The sequence below is a fragment of the Nilaparvata lugens genome, chromosome X, assembly GCF_014356525.2.
Source record: "Nilaparvata lugens isolate BPH chromosome X, ASM1435652v1, whole genome shotgun sequence".
Classification (NCBI taxonomy): Eukaryota; Metazoa; Arthropoda; class Insecta; order Hemiptera; family Delphacidae; genus Nilaparvata; species Nilaparvata lugens.
Genome location: NC_052518.1, coordinates 103,914,618 through 103,934,522, shown reverse-complemented (window position 1 = coordinate 103,934,522; position 19,905 = coordinate 103,914,618). Strand labels below are relative to the sequence as shown.

The 19,905-nt window shown below is 35.8% G+C and overlaps 1 protein-coding gene across 2 annotated transcripts in view; it reads right to left on the bottom strand.

Annotated features, from left to right (window-relative positions):
• Positions 1 to 19,905, bottom strand: part of LOC111044937 (regulator of nonsense transcripts 2) — an 80,340-nt gene that overhangs the window by 47,029 nt on the left and 13,406 nt on the right. For both annotated transcript variants that reach the window (XM_039442917.1, XM_039442918.1), the window contains 4 exons: positions 18,285 to 18,430; positions 14,710 to 14,893; positions 7,659 to 7,937; positions 3,552 to 3,714 (listed from right to left, as the gene is read on the bottom strand). In XM_039442917.1, coding sequence (XP_039298851.1) covers positions 3,552 to 3,714; positions 7,659 to 7,937; positions 14,710 to 14,893; positions 18,285 to 18,430 — 772 coding nt within the window. The remainder of the gene's footprint in view (positions 1 to 3,551; positions 3,715 to 7,658; positions 7,938 to 14,709; positions 14,894 to 18,284; positions 18,431 to 19,905) is intronic.

Genomic DNA, 19,905 nt, shown 5'->3' with positions numbered 1-19,905 from the left:
CCTAACCTCACTGTGTATAGTCAGTATATACTGTGCTCACTGATTTAAATGAACAAAAACCAGGATCTGCTACAAAGAAGAGGTGATATCCATGCTTACAGTACAACAGAGTGTCTGATAAGTCATTCCCTATCTTTATACAGCTATAATTTCTTTATTTATGAACCAATTTCGTTAGAATTACCTACATTTGTTGGATAGAGCACTCCTTGAGGTTGTGTTTAACACCATTTGTTTCAGTTTAAAAATACCCCCTCTCTTGACTGTGGAAGAACGAGCCGAAATAGCAGCTCTTTAGAGTTCTGGGGATCTGTGGTGCGAGTACAAAAGTGGTGGAGGGCTGAACGAGAGATCCATGCAACACTGGATGCAAAATTGAGATCTTTCATTGCAACAGAGTAACGTGAAAGACCACTTTCACGAGATCCTTGACGCAGTGATTTCTTAGGGCTCCTCATGAACATTTCACAAACTCTGTTAACATTCTCTGCTGTCCTTGACGTTGATGGTCTTCCTGATCGTCTTGCATCTGCGACACTCCCTGTTGTTAGTAATTTGGAATGGACATTTTCAACAGTTTTTGCATCCAGTTTTGCATGGATCCCTCGTTCAGCTCTCCACCACCTTTGTACTCGCACAACAGATCCACAGAACTCATAAAGAGCTGCTGTTTCGGCTCGTTCTTCCACAGACAAGAGAGGGGGTATTTTTAAACTGAAACGGACGAAAATTGGTGTTAAATACAACCTCAAGGAGTGCTCTATCCAACAAATGTAGTTCTAACGAAATTGATTCATAAATAAAGAAATTATAGCTGTATAAAAATGGGGAGTGACTTATCAGACACGCTGTAGACATGCTGCCTCATTGGAGATACCTCGCAGCATACTTGCTGGAACTTACAACAGCTTCCCAACGAAGGTTTTAAAATTATTTAAGAGACTTTCCAAGGAGATACAAGACAAACCAACGGAGTTGCCGAGAACTACAGGAGAACTTTAAGGGCCGGTTTCCGAGCTCGGGATCTATAAGATCTGGACTTACAGAGTCCAGGACTGAAATAAGCTCTCGGGTTTAAATCAACTTTCTGAGTTACGGGTTTGTTCTAAACTCCTGGGTCTATTGAGTTCTCGACTTATTTGAGTCCAGGACTTTAAGGCAGTAAACATGAGGGGAATTCTCAATATTTTGCTGTTGTATTGTTGGCATTAGGCCTATAGCAAAACAGCTGATTGCAGCGGGATAATTCAAATGCTCTCCAAACTGTTTTGTGACAATTATTTTGTGAAAATACGTTTCGATTTCTTTGTATTGTGTAGATCGATAAATTCAAAGCAAACCTAACCTTTTGAAATATGAATAAAAAATAAGCATTTCATTTTACGTTATGCTATTATTATCATTGATACTTGCCATTGATTTTGGAATAAAAATTTTAGTATGTTTTGAAAAAATGGAATAATAATTTATTATTGTTATATTATTATTATGTTGAATATGCCATTGATTAATAAAATTCACAGTGGGAGATGTGATGATGGCCATTCCAAGGCAATCCTTGTATTATTTTCCTTGAACATTTTTAGGTTATGTCATACAGTCGTAAAATAAGGTTAGTTTTTTAAGCATAATATTATGAAGAACTTTATATCAAAATAAACTTGCAAACTATAAATTATGAATTTAGATGGACTAATTAAAATAATTTAGGTATTCCATGACATTATTTGTCCATTCATCTACTCCAAAACAATAACTGAATTGTGTTTGCTCAGTTAAGTCTAGAACTTAAATTTAAACCCTACCCCAGTCGAGGGTATAAAATCACGCTGTTTTATGTACTGGACTTAACGATTTTTGATAAATCCTTGACTCGGAAAGAGGCGAGAATCTAATTCAAGTCCTGGACTTATAAGCCCTTCACTCAGAAAGCGAAATTATAAACTCCAGGGTCTAACGTGATCTCTAAACTCCAGGGTCTATTTGAGTCCTCGACTACGTTAACGCTCTGACTCGGAAAGCCAATTTTCTGACTCCAGAGTTTAAAGCCGGTTAAAGACTTGGCTAAATCCCGAGCTCGGAAACCGGCCCTAAAAGAAGATTGATGGTTGATTACCCACAGCTTGAACATTTCACCGACCATGTTCATCAGCAGGACGTCTTCACGCTGGTCAAATTATTCCTGAAGGCAAGGACTGAGCTCATCCTGCTGAACAAATACTCATTCGATCGTGATGTCAAGACATGTTCCCTCTGCAATTTGAAGGAAGACGAGGATATGCCTCACTTCATTGCCAGATGCCCTGTTCTCGCTGAGATCCGGACGAGACACCTGCGGAAGAGTATCCTGTCTGAAGAGGAGTTGCGGGCACACCTGAATAGGTGGAAATTCAGGACGAATTCCCTGAATCTTAAAGCCTCGACAGGGAGTGCTAGCAATATGAGAGCTGAATTCACACTGACTCTCAAACTGGCTGATGCCTCACGGCATATGAATGGTCAACACTGGCAGGCGGTGAGCCGGTACTGCAGGGAGGCATGTCAGTACGCATTCTTTCTAGTCCAGCAGTTCAATTTTTGATTATTTTTGTTCAAGTTATTGTCTTTAAACTTTCTACATTTACAGATAGAAATTACTGAGATATTGCAATTATTCAAATGCTAATGAATTAATGATTATTATTAAACGAGAATCCAATTTAAATGCTATAATTCACCCCGAAGACTTCTGCTACCGGGAATCGAACCCAGTACCTCCTAATTGCCGGTCAGGAATGCTTACCCTTATACCAAACTGATAATCTATGGATAGCAGCGCTCATTTTTGTACGAAGCCATAGCGGCCAGCCAGTCTACAGATGGACATTACTGAGATATTGCAATTAATCAAATGCTAATATATAAATTATTATTATTATTAAACGAAAATCCAAATTAAATGCTGTAAATCACCCCGAAGACTTCTGCTACTGCAAATATTGACAACAGGGTAAACAGCTAGATGGAAATTCGATGAGCGCTACTATTCAAAATTATTTGTCAGCCCAGGAATCGAACTCAGTACCTCCTAATTGCCGGTCAGGAATGCTTACCCTTACACCAAACTGACAATCTCTGGATAGCAGCGCTCATTTTTGTACGAAGCCATAGCGGCCAGCCAGTCTACAGATGGACATTACTGAGATATTGCAATTAATCAAATGCTAATATATAAATTATTATTATTATTAAACGAAAATCCAAATTAAATGCTGTAATTCACCCCGAAGACCTCTGCTACTGCAAATATTGAGCGCTGCTTTCCAGAGATTGTCAGTTTGGTGTAAGGAAAGTTTTCTTTCCGATGCTGACGTCACGATGGGGCGATATGGAAGTAGAGATGTTAGCTTCATCGACTTTCAATGTGAATATACAATGGGCCGTGTCTATTCTATATCTGGTCTAAGGTCACACAGATCACATTTCATTTATCCAATCAGATAATACAGTAGGTAATAATGGGTTGGAATGATTCAAATAGAATATGGCAGAAAAACGCATCAAGTACTTACTTGACTAATTTTTTACGGTTGTTTTTCGTATTGTGGTTCATGAGGAATTCGATAGCAGCGTTGTCGATCAATTCACAGTTGACACAATTTGGTAAATGGTGGAAGAATGCATCCAACATTACCTTGGCTCCCGGATTCACGGTAGTATCGGGTTCTTCTGGCTCTGCAATCGAAAAAGGAAGAGAACTCATTCACAACTTAATATAGTTATTAACCTTATACTTTTTTGAAACTTTTATTTGTTAAAATTTGGGAGAAAACAGTTTTGGGCTATGCCTGTTGTCTTCTCCCAATCTTATTATATTTATTATGATTATGATCTGTAATTGCCAATGAAATAAATAAATAAATATGGATCGTTATTAAATGGTAGAGTCGACATTGCTATCCAAACTTTGCCACATAAAAAGTCATTCTATTATATTCTAAACAATGTGTTCGGAGGATTGATTCATTTTTTAAATTATCATCTCAAAGGTGTTTGTTGTGAGTGTACGGGAACGCGCCAACCAAGCTCCCCGTCAGCTGAGCTATTTTAAACCCACTTTCAAGGGGATTGGTTGACGGCGTCAACTCAGCTCCTGAGAAAGGAGCTTGGCTGACGGGGAGCTTGGTTGTCGTCTACGGTCCCGACAACCAGTCCCCTCTTAACCAGTAGGGGATTAGCTGTTGGGGAGACTAGTTGACGCCAGCGTGTAAGGAGCTTGGTTGTCGTCTATGGTCCCGACAACCAGTCCCCTCTTAACCAGTAGGGGATTAGCTGTTGGGGAGACTAGTTGACGCCAGCGTGTAAGGAGCTTGGTTGTCGTCTATGGTCCCGACAACCAGTCCCCTCTTAACCAGTAGGGGATTAGCTGTTGGGGAGACTAGTTGACGCCGGCGTGCAAGGAGCTTTGTTGTCGTCACCGAACCCGACAACCAAGCTCCTCGCACGCACACGTTCACGTTTTAGTTCAAACTTCATAAAGACGTTCAGCTAAGGTATTGGTTCATATTTTCAAGCTCTCATCCGAGAGCTACATTTCAAAACAACAAGCCAGTGAAGCAAGTTCAAAATACCCAGTTGAGTGATATGATTTACTAGAGAGATCCGTTTTAATGGGATTTGTAGGCGAGCGAAGCGAGCCTGTTTGGCTAATTGACACTGCAGGGGTCCAGGGGTCATGGAATTGCAGGCAGTGGCGGTTCATATCCAATTTCTTGGCTGTGTTATCTTGTCATCTTTTTGCTTGTTATTGTAAATATTGTGAATTTGAATATCCTGCTACAGTACTCACTAACGACGGTCAGATCACATCGGTCATAGAGACCTCTAGCGGGCATCAGTTCTTTGAAACAACAGACAAAGATCGTGAGAACGCCAGTATAGAAACTGAATTACAGAATGATATGTTTATCATATGATTTGATTGATACTGAAGCTACAGATACTATCATTCTGTCTGATACTATATCGGTATACTTCAATAATTCATCTTCAATTACGTATAGTAATATGAATCAACATAAACAGAGTTGAAGAAAGTTTATCTATCAAACAGATCCCAACATGCATATGGCACCCATAAGAATTCCATCCTATATTACCCAGTTCATAGGACAACTTTGTTTGAGAAAGGACCGTTTTATTCTGGAATAAGGTTCTTCAACCAGCTCTCCACATCATGGAGAGATTTAGATGTTCAAATTCTTTATTAGCAATTTCATATTCTTACATAACATTTGTAGTATGTAGAGAATTTCTGCTTTGTTAATATACAAATTAGAATCAACATAATCAATTACAGTCAATAAATGTAAATTTAATCACAAATAAAAGTAAAAATTCTAGAACTAAAACTAAAACACACACTGGAGGCCTTGAATTTAAGTTAATTAACAACTTAGGTAGGGCTACTTGTTGAATCCAAAAATCTAAAAACTCTCGGACTGAATAAAATGCTTTATGTGTCAAATAGGTCAAAACTTTTTCCTTGAATTTAGATTTTGAATTTATGATTCTGGTTTCGTTTGGGAGATGGTTGAAAAACTTAATTGCTCTGCATAGTGCTCCCTTTTCAAATTTAGATGTTCTTTGCATTGGGTAAAATAATACATTTTGAGTTCAAGTTTCTCTTACAGTTTCATTCCTTTTGATGTTAAGACTCTGACTCAAAAGCTGTTGGAAAGAGTACCCTACACATTGGGTGAATGCTGTGAAGCTATCAGGGGATAGAGCCAACTCCAGCATATAGAATAAGACTACAACTTGACGTGTTGCATGCTGCAAGAGCCCTGCTCACTTGAGCGGCTAAATGCAACAAATTAATAATAATAATATGGCCCATGCTATACAAGCGCTAATGCCGCGGCGTTTTTAGCATCACGTTAACTGAGCAATGGTACTTCCATAGTGCGCACTAACAACGCTGTATATAACTTGGTTCAGCGTTGCCAACGCCGCGGCATTAACGCTCGTATAACATGGGCCATAGATAAACTTTCTTTAGCTGTTGAAGCTTAAAGAAGCCAAACAATTATTTCAAATACCAACTGACGAACTGCTGTTGATATTTTCAACTGAAATTTGATTCAATTCTATTTTTAATCATTAATAATTATTGTTAATAATAATAATAATTAATTCATTATCATTTGAATAATTGCAATATCTCAGTAATTTCCATCTGTATACTATTTCTAATCCTCGATTTGATTCACTTTATTATTTGTCACACGCTATATAATCCTCAAGGGGCGTTTACATTAGTCAGGTTTTCTTTATGTTTGTGTGAAATGAATATTTTTGCAAACTTGAAGTCAAGTTTACATGAACAGAATCAGCTAAACCAATGTAGATCTTTCATCAAGTTTTGTTGATTCAATTAGTTGTTGAACAAGTTTGACTTTTGGATTCAACTTGAATCTTGAAGGTAAAATCCAACCTACGAATGTGATAATGGTATAGAAACAGTTATCAGTTAATGTAGAATGTATAAAAACAACTAAATTAGAAAGTATGATGTAGATGAAGAAGAAAACTTTGAGATTAATTGAAAAGGCTTCTACTGATCACAACATGGATGACGTAAGCTCACTCACACCATCCCAACTGGAGAGGAAGGATGATCTTCTCAGACCACTGCTCAAAGAAGGGCGGCCATTCAGGCAAAACCTCATTTTTGACCTGCAAAGTTTTGGAGGGGCAAAAATAAAAAACCGGCCAGTCGCTGGGCGCCCTAGAGGCAATTTGGTGACCCCTCCCTTAGCGAAAGGATCTACAAAAAAGGCCAGGAGTGGCACTCGCATACGAGTTTGTGGGTGGAGAGACCAAACCTCACCACTGCTCAAAACGGGCTGCCATTTAGGCAAAACTCCTTGGGAGCGGTGAGGCTATTCACCCTACAGAGTTTAGGGGGGCCAAAAGAAAAAACAAGAGACCAGAGATGGGTGAAACTCCAGGTAGGTCAAGAGACTGAGTTGAGGGTGGCCAGGTGCCCTAGAGGCAATTTGGCGACCTCTCTCTCAGCGGAAGGACCTACAAAGAAGGCCAGGAGTGGAAATCACGTAGGTCACGAGGACCAATCAGTCTTTAGAGACTGCCAAGTATATCACACTGGATTGCGAGAGACTCCGGCAAGGAGAACGGCTCTGTTTGGCTGCAAGCAACCAGGTGATGAATGGGATGTTAGTATAGGGAAAAATTCCTGGATCTTGTACAGGACACAGGTGTTGGTTTGCCCAACTAAACCTAATTGGGACACACAATAAGTTCCAGTTGACGTGTGGGGTTCTTTGAACCTTTGGATCCTTGAATCCGTCCCTTCAAACATAACGTAACATTGAGATTAATTAGATTTTTTACTTCACAATTGCATGGTTATGAAAACATGAATTCAAGTTTTCTTAATCACCCATTTAACACAAACGTTAAACAAAACTTCAATTCAAGGAAACTTGACCAATGTAAACGCAGCTTTAATATTAAACCAATATCATCATCGTGAAAGTAATCAAACAATTACTCAATCACAATAATCCTCCAAAAAAATGGTCAAAGTTTAAGGGTCCATCAAAGATTAATAATCCTAAATATTAAACCAATATCAATATCTATGCTAAACTCACCTTCGACTTCAATGATGACTGGCTCATCAACCTTTTCACCATCATCTTTGAGGTCATCTTCGATAATTTCCTCATCTAACTTCTCCTCGGTTACAACGGGAACAATCGACTCAGTTGGTGATGAATCTTTTGTGAGTTTCAGACTTGGCAAAAAGTCATTCAGATTTGGAAATACTCGGTAGAAATGGTGGGTTTCTTCATCTTCCCACACATTGAATACATGGCTTCCATCTTCCAGCTCACTCATACACACGCTCAAATCAGTGCTTTGAGGGCTAGCTGAAAATTACAATCAGTTCAATTTACTTTCAAATCAAATAAAATTCTTCATCTAAACATTGCTATACAAGTTAATTGTATGTCTAAAATAGTGTATCATCAAATTAATAAAAACAATATAAAAATCTTGAAGTACCCTTAAAGTTTTTAAAAAATAAAGGGTACTTCAAGATTTTTATATTTTTTTTATTAATTTGTTAAAAAGTAGCCCACAGTGAGTGAAGTGGTTTTATGCATCGTAAAAATATAAAATAAACCAAAACTTGCAACATGTATGCTATAGTGTGGTCCACGTTATAATGGCAGTGGAGAAAGATAGCAGAACAACGTTGCCGATCCTCTGTCTTGTCAATGCCTTCTATAGACGGTAGCTGATACAGTTTTATTGATGTAAATCAATCATACTAATAATAATCAATTATATTTTATTACGCAACAAATTATATTTTTCAATAATTTCATAATGAATTTTAATGATTGAGATGAAATATTTTGTTTGTTAATTAATTATTAATTCTACATTGTTGAAAGACGATCTGGCAACAGAGCAAAGTGAGAAAGTGATAGCGCTATCCGCTTTGTTGAATGATAGACAAGGATAGCAATACCATTGCTAATCAAACACTGCCATTATAACGTGGACCTCACTATATACATAGGCTACTTGAATCATGTAGTATAATTGGTAAGTTTTCTTATATAAGGTTTAATTTTCAAAAAAATTGTCAACGCTATAAAAGGGGCATCTTTCACCAAAAAAAGTCATCCATTTTCAAAGATCTGAGATTTCTACCCTTGATTGCATATGGCAGGTGATGACCTATGTGAGACAACACACAAATTTCCCTTGCCTCTAGTATTATATTGGTGAACCTGTGAGTTTGTTGTAAACTTTCCGTTGAACAGGGAAATTACTCAATAAAATTAACACTAATTGACCGAACGAAGTGAGGTCTAAGATTCAAGTCGACGGTTTGGCATTTCTCTTAATGTTTAAATGTTTATATGTTGCGCATTTACGGTGAAACGCGGTAATAGATTTTCATGAAATTTGACAGGTATGTTCCTTTTTTAATTGCGCGTCGACGTATATACAAGGTTTTTGGAAATTTTGCATTTCAAGAATAATATAAAGAAAAAGGAGCCTCCTTCATACGCCAATATTAGAGTAAAAATCAGACTATAGAATTATTCATCATAAATCAGCTGACAAGTGATTACACAGATGTGTGGAGAAGCCAGTCTATTGCTGTATTTCCATAAGGTCTATAGTTTCAATCAGGTACTTGTGGATGAGAATACTGCGTGTGGTCTACTGTTCACAGAACTACTAGTTCAGAATGTTGAGCATTCAATACAAGTATATCATGACATTTTCAGAATATGAGTAATACTATAGATCAGTTCTGTTTTTGTAACAAGATATCGGTAGGAGTTGAAGGATATAAGTCTATAAGGAATGTCATAAGATAAACCGTTCACTATTTCAGCATGTAACTTTTTATAATATACTTATTTGAAAAACACGGATAGAAATATTTTATTTTTAAAAATGGTTGACAGTTTCTATTTTCATTATGGAAAAATACCATTGTAAAAATGATTCAACTGTAAAACACATATATATTCCAATAATTCTGTATTGTATTATTCTATTACACTACCATGCCTTCATTTACTGTTTTTGAAACAGTACACAAAAAGCTTTCATTTCCATTGCTAAAAAGATAGATCGCAGGTCTGTCTCCCGACAGAAATGACCGGTTGACAGTTTCTATTTTCATTATGGAAAAATACCATTGTAAAAATGATTCAACTGTAACACACATATATCTTCCAATAATTCTGTATTGTATTATTCTATTACACTACTATGCCTTCATATACTGTTTTTAAAACAGTCCACAAAAAGCTTTCATTTCCATTGCTAAAAAGATAAAATCGCAGTTCTGTCTCCCGACAGAAATGGCCAAGCGCGCAGATTAAAAACAAAATCTGGAAGACCCGTAGAAACACGTTGTGACTTGCATGTAGCTTCTCACACTGAACGCCACTAGCCAGTGCACGCGTTCAGGGTTGGTATTCCTATGGCTCTTTCCAGATTTTGTTTCTCTCTCTCTTCCTTTCTTTCCTTATTCGTCATATGGAACTGCAACAAGGAACCAACGCTCCTACTGTGCAATCTAATATTTATTTATTTTATTTATCACATTGTGTACAAATACTTAACATGAGGAAAGGCACAACAGGCTCATGCCCAAAACTGTCCCATATTACTAATATCATAGAGAAACAATAGCGTAAGTAGATATCCCATGGTATAGGGCGTTTATGTCGCAACTTTTACTGTTATCTCAAGCCGATTACTGTCGATTTTTACTGTTTTGATAGGGTAAGATTGTATGAACGGCACTATACGAGAGACTACCAGCGTCATAAAGCTTCACGGGAAAGAACTACGTGAACTATCGGCTTGAGATAACAGTAAAAGTTGCGACATAAACGCCCTTTACCATGGGATATCTACTTATATGCTATTGTTTCTCTATGGTAATATACTCCATCTACACAAGCACAGCATACAAGAAACACAACAAATTTCACGTATTATACAAAAATCGTCTTTCAAGGAAGTCCGCTAATTTCTATGGACATAGTTCAATGAGCAATTGATGAAACACTGGCATGTTGTCCTGAAATATCACGAATTTATTGAAAAACTACAAACATAATGATGGTCACCAGTGGTGTTGAAACATATGTATGTAGTTTTTACTTTCCTTGCCCTACTACCATAGCTAAGGAAAGTATTGCTTTCCAAAAAAAATTAAGGTACCCAAATTTCAAGTTTTCTATACGTTTCAAGGTCCCCTGAGTCCAAAAACATGATTTTTGGGTGTTGGTCTGTGTGTGTGTGTGTGTGTGTGTGGTGTGTGTGTGTGTGTGTGTGTGTGTGGTGTGTGTGTGTGTGTATATGTGTGTGTGTGTGTGTGTGTGTGTGGTGTGTGTGTGTGTGTTGTGTGTGTGTGTGTGTGTGTGTGTGTGTGTGTGTGTGTGTGTATGTGTGTATGTCTGTGAACACGATAACTCCATTCCTAATTAACCGATTGACTTGAAATTTTAAACTTAAGGTCCTTATACCATGAGGACCCGACAATAAGAAATTCAATAAAATTCAATTCAAGATGGCGGAAAAAATGGCAGATAATTACTAAAAAACCATGTTTTTCACGATTTTCTCGAAAACGGCTCTAACGATTTTCTTCAAATTTATACCATGGATAGCTATTTATAAGCCCTATCAACTGACATAAGTCTTATTTCTAGGAAAATTGCAGGAGCTGCGTAATATTCTCGAGAAAAATGGCGGATAATTACTGAAAAACCATGTTTTTCACGATTTTCTCAAAAATTACTCGACTGATTTATTTCAAATTCATACTCTGTATAGTTATTTATCAGCCCCATCAACTGGCATGAGTCTCCTCTCTGGGAAACTAATGGGGGTTCACCCCATCCTTGAGAAATGTACTTTGTAACCTCCTTCTCGTGCATGAGGTAGGTAGGTAGAGCAGTCTATAAAAATAACACATAGTCGAGATATTTCATCTGTAGAACAGCTGTTTTGACGACTTTTAAAAAATCATCGGATTTCACAATTTACACAAAGGAAAAAGTACTCTGAAAACAATAATTATATACACACATACACTACGATCGTAGTTTCAAATAATTATGTTGCCGCCAATCGTCATTATGTTATTTCTCTAAATTATTATCGTTTAAGAATGAGGCTCCCAGTTCAATGAGCAAGGAAAGTTGTGTGAGTGTACCACACCAGATTTTTCAATAAATTCATGATATTTCTGGACATCATCCCAATGATTAAGGATAACTATCACTACAACAGTATCTGAAGTCAATACAGAGTTCCCGAAGTGTTCTTTTGAACTCCTTCAAGCCATCAATTCCTCTAACGTGAGTTGGGAATGCATTAAATATTTTTTCATTCCCATATGAAACGGGCCACTCTCCAGCAGACTAAGGGCCGTTTGCACAGTGTAAGTTTAAGCTAAAGCTTTTAGCTTACTTTAACTAAAACTTTTAGCTAAAGCTAAGCTAAAGCTTAAACCAAATCTGAATTTTTTTTTTGTTTTAACTAAAATTCCGTTTGCGCAGTATCAGTTTAAACTCTGCATTGAGTTTTAACTCTGGGAAAGTTTAAACCTCCAAAGTAGGTGGTTTAACCCAAATAATTTGGATTAACTAGACATCTGTGAGATTTGATGGGGAAACAGCTAATAATAAATTATTTTTCGACGGTTGTTTTTAATGCTTCTGTAGACGATAATAATTATTTAGTTTATAGTGAATCATTATTAATAGAATTAACAGGAATTGATAGAAGTTTTTAATGCGATTGATAAAGATGACTGCGCAGAAATTTTGGAACTGAGAAAAATTGGGCAAAAAACGAATCATTTAAATTTCTGGGATGATAGAGAATTTTTTAACGGTTTAACTTGAGTAAAGCAAGTGCCAATTTAGTATTTGATTAAATAAACCACTAGTTAGAAAATAAGACAATTTTTATTAGTGGTCTTTGATTAGAAAACATGTTTTTAATAACACATAACTGAGAATTTTTCTTTCGAGAGATTTCTAATAAACGAGGAAGACCGTAGAAGATTTAAGTAGATTTTCATAACAAAATAAGGTTTTCATCTTACATTCTAGATTATATATTTTGGTGCCAACTAAATATAAGTTTGTTTCTAATAGTAATAAAGCATTTCATCATTTTTTGAAGAATTTCTTGATAGCTTTCCACCTTTATTACCGTACAGCTTACAGCTCTGTGGATTTTGAACCAGGAAATAGTAGCTACATAACCTCAATTTGCTGATGGTTTGTAAACAAATAGCAAATGTCCTGTAAAAATTACCCTTCCTGATATTATAAACGATGACATTCTATTAGGAACTTAAAGCTAAACTAGTTTAACTTAAACTGGATTAGTAAATGCACTGAGAAAACCGATTCAAGTTTAAACTTCCAGATTAACTTAATCGAGTTTAGCAATCTATACTGTGCAAACGGCCCTAAGTCTTTGAGGTGGGTATAGAAAGAAAACTTCTAAACCTTGTATTATGTCATGCATGACCACGTGTGTACTTGCACATACTTGCATTTAATGTGAACATATACCCTTGAGCAGTATATTTTTTGAAATCATTCAAAAGGTGTATTGAAAAAAGGAATGTTCTTCTATAAATAGAAATACAAATCTCAGTAACCTTTCTTGAATTATTTTATCACAACATGTTTCAACATTTATTCCATTTTCTAGTCACTGAAAAACTTGAAAATGGCATGAATGTTGAAACATATGATAAAATAATTCAAAAAAGGGTACTGAGGTTTGTATTTCTATTTATATTACAAGTAGCCCTACATAGAAAAGAGACAATAGAATGCTCTTCTATATGGAAAGTTTTAGTGTGAACGCTGAGCAAGATAGAATGTCTCGTGTCTCTAGACATATAGAGTCTATAGACTATGACTCTAGGCTGTCTATTCACAGCATATAGAAAGTCGTGCGATTTGGTCTACGTGTACTTAGCTCATTACTAGATTCAGATAATTTCTAAGTCTACAATGATCACATTCACTGGAAGAAGTGATCAGTTCATTTCCAGGTTATTATGCACTTGTTTTGCGAATGTTTTTTGCTAGAGGAAATTAGAGTAATTTAATCAATAACGTCCTTAAACTATAAATAATCTAAACATTGTTTTAAAATCCTCCATGCCAACACACTTCTTCAACACAGATGTATAGTGAGGTCCACGTTATAATTGCAGTGTACGATTGACAAAACTGTTGCTGTCCTTTTCTATCATACAACAAAACAGATGGCGCCATCTCTCTCTAGCTTTGCGATGTCTGTTTTCCAGAATATTTAATTTTTACTTTTGACAGTGACTGTACAAAAGTGGACAAAGAATTCTCAGCCGCCATTTTTTTCCTTCATTCTATCAAAATACTTTAGTACACAAGTCGTATAATTGATTTAAAATGTATTTTTGGAACATTTAAATAATTTTTAGACATTACCGTATGAGAAACACAAATTAAAATACCTGAAATGACATTTTAAAAGTAGATAACTAACCATCCTAGACTTCATCCATGCTTCAGTTAGCCTACACGTATAGGTTAGACCTACTCGTACCGGTATAAATAATATTGAAAGGTTATTTCAGAATTATTTCCATTGAAATTACTTATTTTTAATAGGATTTCTATTTTTCTCTTATTTTTAAAAGAAAATGGAATAGAATACCTAACAGATAACTTAATTTCTGTTGTTTTGAAATTCAGATTGTTGTATCACATCTTTTTAAATTAGCCGCCATTTCAGGTTTTTATAAAAAAAATCTGATTCTAGTTATGAAAACAAATTTTCAAACCAAATTATGAAAAAATATATATTCTTGATTGATTTGACATTAAATTGATCATTTTATCAAGGAAATTGTAATTAATATTAGATCAAATTTAATGGGATGAATTGAGTAACAGCTGTGTACACTCAGTGGCAAAATGGAGAGACTTGGCAACGTTTTTCTCCTATCTTTCTTCACTGCCATTATAACGTGAACTTCACTATAGAGCCTAATAAGAAATGCACTTGATATATTTCTTTTGATATAGTTTGTTATAAAACTGGTACCATGAAGTCAGTAAAGTATTTGATTTGAGCAATTACTGTCTTCTGGAAGATCAGGTACGTCTTCATCGAGGATTTCAGCGAAACTTTGTGTTCCGACGAGAAGTCTTTGGAAGGAGGCAGCCATGTTTTCACTCTTCTCCTTCCTCTCAGCACTCAGTTCACCTTTAGTTTGCAAGATACGTTTGCTTTGTCTCTCATACATCTGGATCTCTGAATGTTCCTGGAAACAAACAAATCAAATTATCAATGTTGAAGAAAATTTTGAACATAAATAGATAGATAAAGAGTTGTCACGAGACTAAGGCCGGTTACTGAGCTCGACCGACCGTCAGTGCGTACGTCAGTCGCGCTTGTCTTTTACGGCACGTATGCGCACGGTCAGGACCTTAGACCAGTTATAGAATAGACACGGCCCATTGTATATTCATACTGAAAGTCGATGAAGCCAACATCTGCTGCCAAATCCACCCATCTTGACGTCACGCATCGTATAGAAATTATAGAAAACTTTTTGAGTTTGTAGTGTAAGTGTTTGTGGTGTTTAACTTACATTGTTGTTAAACATAGCTTGTTTTCCATAGCAGATTGTTATTTATTTATGTAATTATTATTTATGAAAATGATAATCTCCTGCGCAGCATATATTTGCACTGAAATTTTTAGGAAAAAAAGTGGAATATCTTTTCATGCTTAAGTTGAAATTTATACACATAAATATTGTAAGTTGTAACTGTAATATTATCCTTGGTTATGATGTGAACTCATTGCAGCATGACCATAAATTAGTTTTGTAGGCTACCGTACCTTATTATTTTCAAAACACATTATAACTTTGAAGCCGATATCACATAACACATTATAACTTAACCGATATCGTTTTTGCCCGTAGCTAGAAATAACCTAAAAACACCATGAATCTGAAATAGACACAATCTGAAAGTTTTCCATACGATGCGTGACGTCAAGATGGGTGGATTTGGCAGTAGATGTTGGCTTCAGAGGCTAGACTTCCCAGCGTGTCTATCCTATAACTGGTCTAAGGTCCGGACCTTTTATACAGCGTACTAGGACCATCGGTCGAGCTCGTGCGCATCCGTTCCATCGGTCGACTGACGCGCTATTGAAACAAATAAAAGCTTTCAGAGCTGTACTGATCAGTAGCCCGATCGCAACATAGCCAATGTACTGACACCTCTACCCGACAATCAGCTGATATTGAATTGAATAGCATAATGAGTGAATTCAATTAATATTGTCATATTTGAATTCAGAGTTTTTCTATACATTTCTTCAATCATTTCTAAATTTTTTATTGAAAAAAATCATATATTATTAATATTATCTACATTTATTTGATCTGTAGCTTAAAGTGACTGCAAGCATTTCCAACGGTGATACAACCTCGAAATAACTCATCAAAATTTCTGATGGACATTCTGAGGTAGTTGAAAAATGTATCTTCACCCTAAGCAATGATGTATATAATGGTACTAAATTCCCTTTGAAATTCTCTTTGGGCGACCATCGGGTGAACTTGATATCTACGTATTTTAATCTTTCGTTTACGAAGATAATAAGCTGCAATAACAATCTGTAAAGGCGTCCATTTTGTGAGTCAGAAAAACTGATGTATGGTCAGGATGGTGCATACGCACTGACGGTCGGTCGAGCTCTGAATGTGTAAAACTGATTCATCGATGCGTACGGTCAGGATGGTACATACGCACTGACGGTCGGTCGAGCTCTGTAACCGGCCTAACGACCTCGATATAAAAATTCAAAAAGTAACTTGCTCATGACTTTTTTATTCATAAAATAATACAGATGGATCAATGACATGTATGACTATGTATATAATTATTGATCATTGTGTCAGCGGCTATTGATGATCTCATAATGATGAGATCTCATGATTATGATGTCCTAGGATCTCATGGTCTCAATCATTTAGGATCTCATGAGATGATCTCCTAATCTCACCTTCAACAAGTCAGGATAGAATGTATACATTCCTTACATTCTATACTCTCTGCCTTCAACAAAAAAAATATCCACTAAATTAGTTATTCATTATTAAGCAATCTTTGTTCAACAGATTCCTATGCACATCATGACGTGATATTTTTTGTCTCGCATATCCCACAAACTTATCAACTTTTCATTGTCCATAGTTACAACTTAATAAAACAGAACAACTTCAAAAAACAAAACAAACAAGACTGTGAAACAATTTTAGGTTAGGAACACTTTGTTGTCTCAGCTCGACTAGTTAGTTCAGCCGGACAGAGCCGGAAAATCCCATTCAATTCGGATCGAAAAATTGATCAGCCGGAGACGGCCGTGCACGGACGAGCATCTATTCCTTTCTTTGTTGAAGGATCGTTCGGTCGCGATGCTAGTTCGGACGAAAACGGTTCTAGTGGACGTACCTTAAGGTACGCACACAAATGGCACGGGAGCAGTACGCAAGATGATCGCAGGTTCAGCAAATCTTTCTCCACTTCCATTATAACGTGGACCTCACTATAGGTCCACTCAACGTGTTTAAACTTGGATAAAATTAAGAGTCTTAATGTGTCTTATAGCAACAATGCTGATTTGAATGGTCTGAGAATGGTTAATTTTCTTGGTTTTGATGTTGACTCTAGGCTGAATTGGAAAGACCATATTGATAAAGTGGCGGGTAAGCTGTGTAAGGGATTGTTCATGTTAAGGAAATTGAGAACAGGAGTAAGTCTATCAGTGTTGAGAATATTCTATTTTTCTCATACATAGTTATTTATCTTATGGAACATTATTGTTGGCTTCCCAAAAATATAGTATTAGATTATTTAGACTGCAGAAAAAAGCTGTGAGAATAATATGTGGTCTTCCTTCAAGAGGACACTGTAGGGATAGCTTCAAATTAATTGAAATTATGACACTTCCTGCTGTGTTTGTGTATCAATGTTTCAATCGAGTCAAGGTAAATAAAATTATAACTCCTATGTTCAGCAGGGTATGTGTCACAACTATAATACTAGATGTAGGAATAAACTAGTCTTGAAGTTTTGCCACTATGCAAATACTCAGAAAACTTTCTATTACATTTCTTTGAAACTTTTCAATGCATTGCCTGAGAATATAAAAAATTACCATTAAAAATATTCACTATTAGAGTTGAACGATTTCTGTTGACGAATCCAATTTGTGAAATAGAAGAGTTCTATGACTTAGTTGACAATATGCTTGATTAGCAACTAGGTATCCTTATGAGTGAACTAGTCAATATGATTATGTCTTATGAGTGTGTTTTACTTATATTGTTGTGAAAATAAGTATATTTTTATGTTTTATAATCTATTGTAATGACTTATTGCTTGTAATATTATGATTCAATCTATCATTGACATTTGTAATGCAATTGATGTTCTCAATTAGCTGCTGCAATAAAATATTTTGACTTTGACTTCTCAACATCATCATTGTTTTCATCACCCACACATAAGGTTGGAGCATACAAAAGGCATCACCCTCCGAAAAAAAAACAGTCAGGTGATGAAGGAATATGAATAGTAAATTGAAGTAAAATAACTTTGAGTTTGCAAAAAATTGTATATTCTATTAGTTACCTTCATGAGATGTTTGGTGAGTGATGTATAATAGTCTTTCAATAAAAGCTTGACATTGCGCTGTTTTTCCACTGGTAAAGTAGTATTGTTGGGAACAGGAATGCCAAATTTATCGGATAGTATTCTGATAGATCTAGGAACTAGCCCTGTAATAACAAATGATAAATTATTGCATATTTATATTTCAAGAAATTGAAAAAAAAACAGTTTTATTTCATTAAAAGTACACCATATACATCACCATTATTCCTACAAAAACACCTATATGGAATACCAATGGGGCAGAGCCCTAGTTGTCATGTTAATTCTATTTTTCCTGCATCACAGAATAGGAAATAGGCATTTAAGAAGATAACTGTATACATTACAGTTTTTTTTTTTCATTTATAAAATGATTGGAAACGAAAAAACAGGCTTATAGCCCTTAGTATTCCATTCTCGAATTTTGATTGCATACGGTATTAGTCCAAAAGAGGTTATGATTATTCAGCAGTTTCAAGTACAGTATTTCTAAAAACTTCAGTATTTTTAAAAACATATTTTATGAAAGTAATTGTGAGTGAGGATTTTAGACATTAGCTTCATCACAATAATTTGTTCTCTCAATTTTTCAACCTATAGAGAGGTCCAAGTTATAATGGCAGCATATGATTGACATTAGTGTTGCTATCCTTGTCTGTCATTCGACAAAGTACGTAGCACTATCGTTTTCTAGCTCCGAAACGCTAGCAGATCGTGTTTTAACAATATGGATATATAATTAACAAAAATATTCAATCTTAAAAATATAAAAATTCATTATTGAATAATTGTAAAATGTATTCTTTGTTGATTATTTTTAAAGCAAGAATGAACAGTTTATTACATGGTATGACATGTAAGGTGTTTGGTGAACACGTAAGGTGACATGTTAGGTGTTTGGTAACACCTATTTTCTATAGAAAGCAGTGGCAAGACAGAGAATCGGCAACGCTGTTCTCCTGTCTTCCTCCACTGCCGTTACAACCTGGACCTCACTATAGGCTATAAATTGAAACCTAGTCTTTCAGATTATAGGCTTTACTTATTCGGTTGTGAAAAAAATCCTCAAATAAATGTTTTAGGGGCTTATAAAGTTTAAATCTAAATCTAAATTATTAAATGTAACAGGAAAATTATTAAAAGCCAGGTCTAGCAGCTGTTGCTACGTCAATTCCAGCTAGGCCTAGTTAGTGCTAGTCAACTTAACATATGATTTCATTTCTCTACTTCCAGCTAGGCCTAGTTAGTGCTAGACAACTTTATTCAACCGAGTCTTGAAATTAACTTAGAATGAGTAATTGCTAGTTCATAAATTCAATCAAACTAATTATAAGTTGATCATAAATATTCTGTTTATGATTTCCTAACCTAACCCTTCGATGATATTTTAGGGAGTGAAAATATAATATTATAGAGAATGATTTCAGTAACCTTATCAGCATATTCACTGGTAACGTAATAAGATGTTGTCAATGTCTCTGAAATAGTTATTTGTGCAACTAGTGCGCAAAGTGACAGTTTGCTGCATCGAAAGAAACGTTTACGCCAGAGCCGTAGGCGAGGGCGGAATGGTTTCTTGAGTGCAGCAAACGAACTTTGC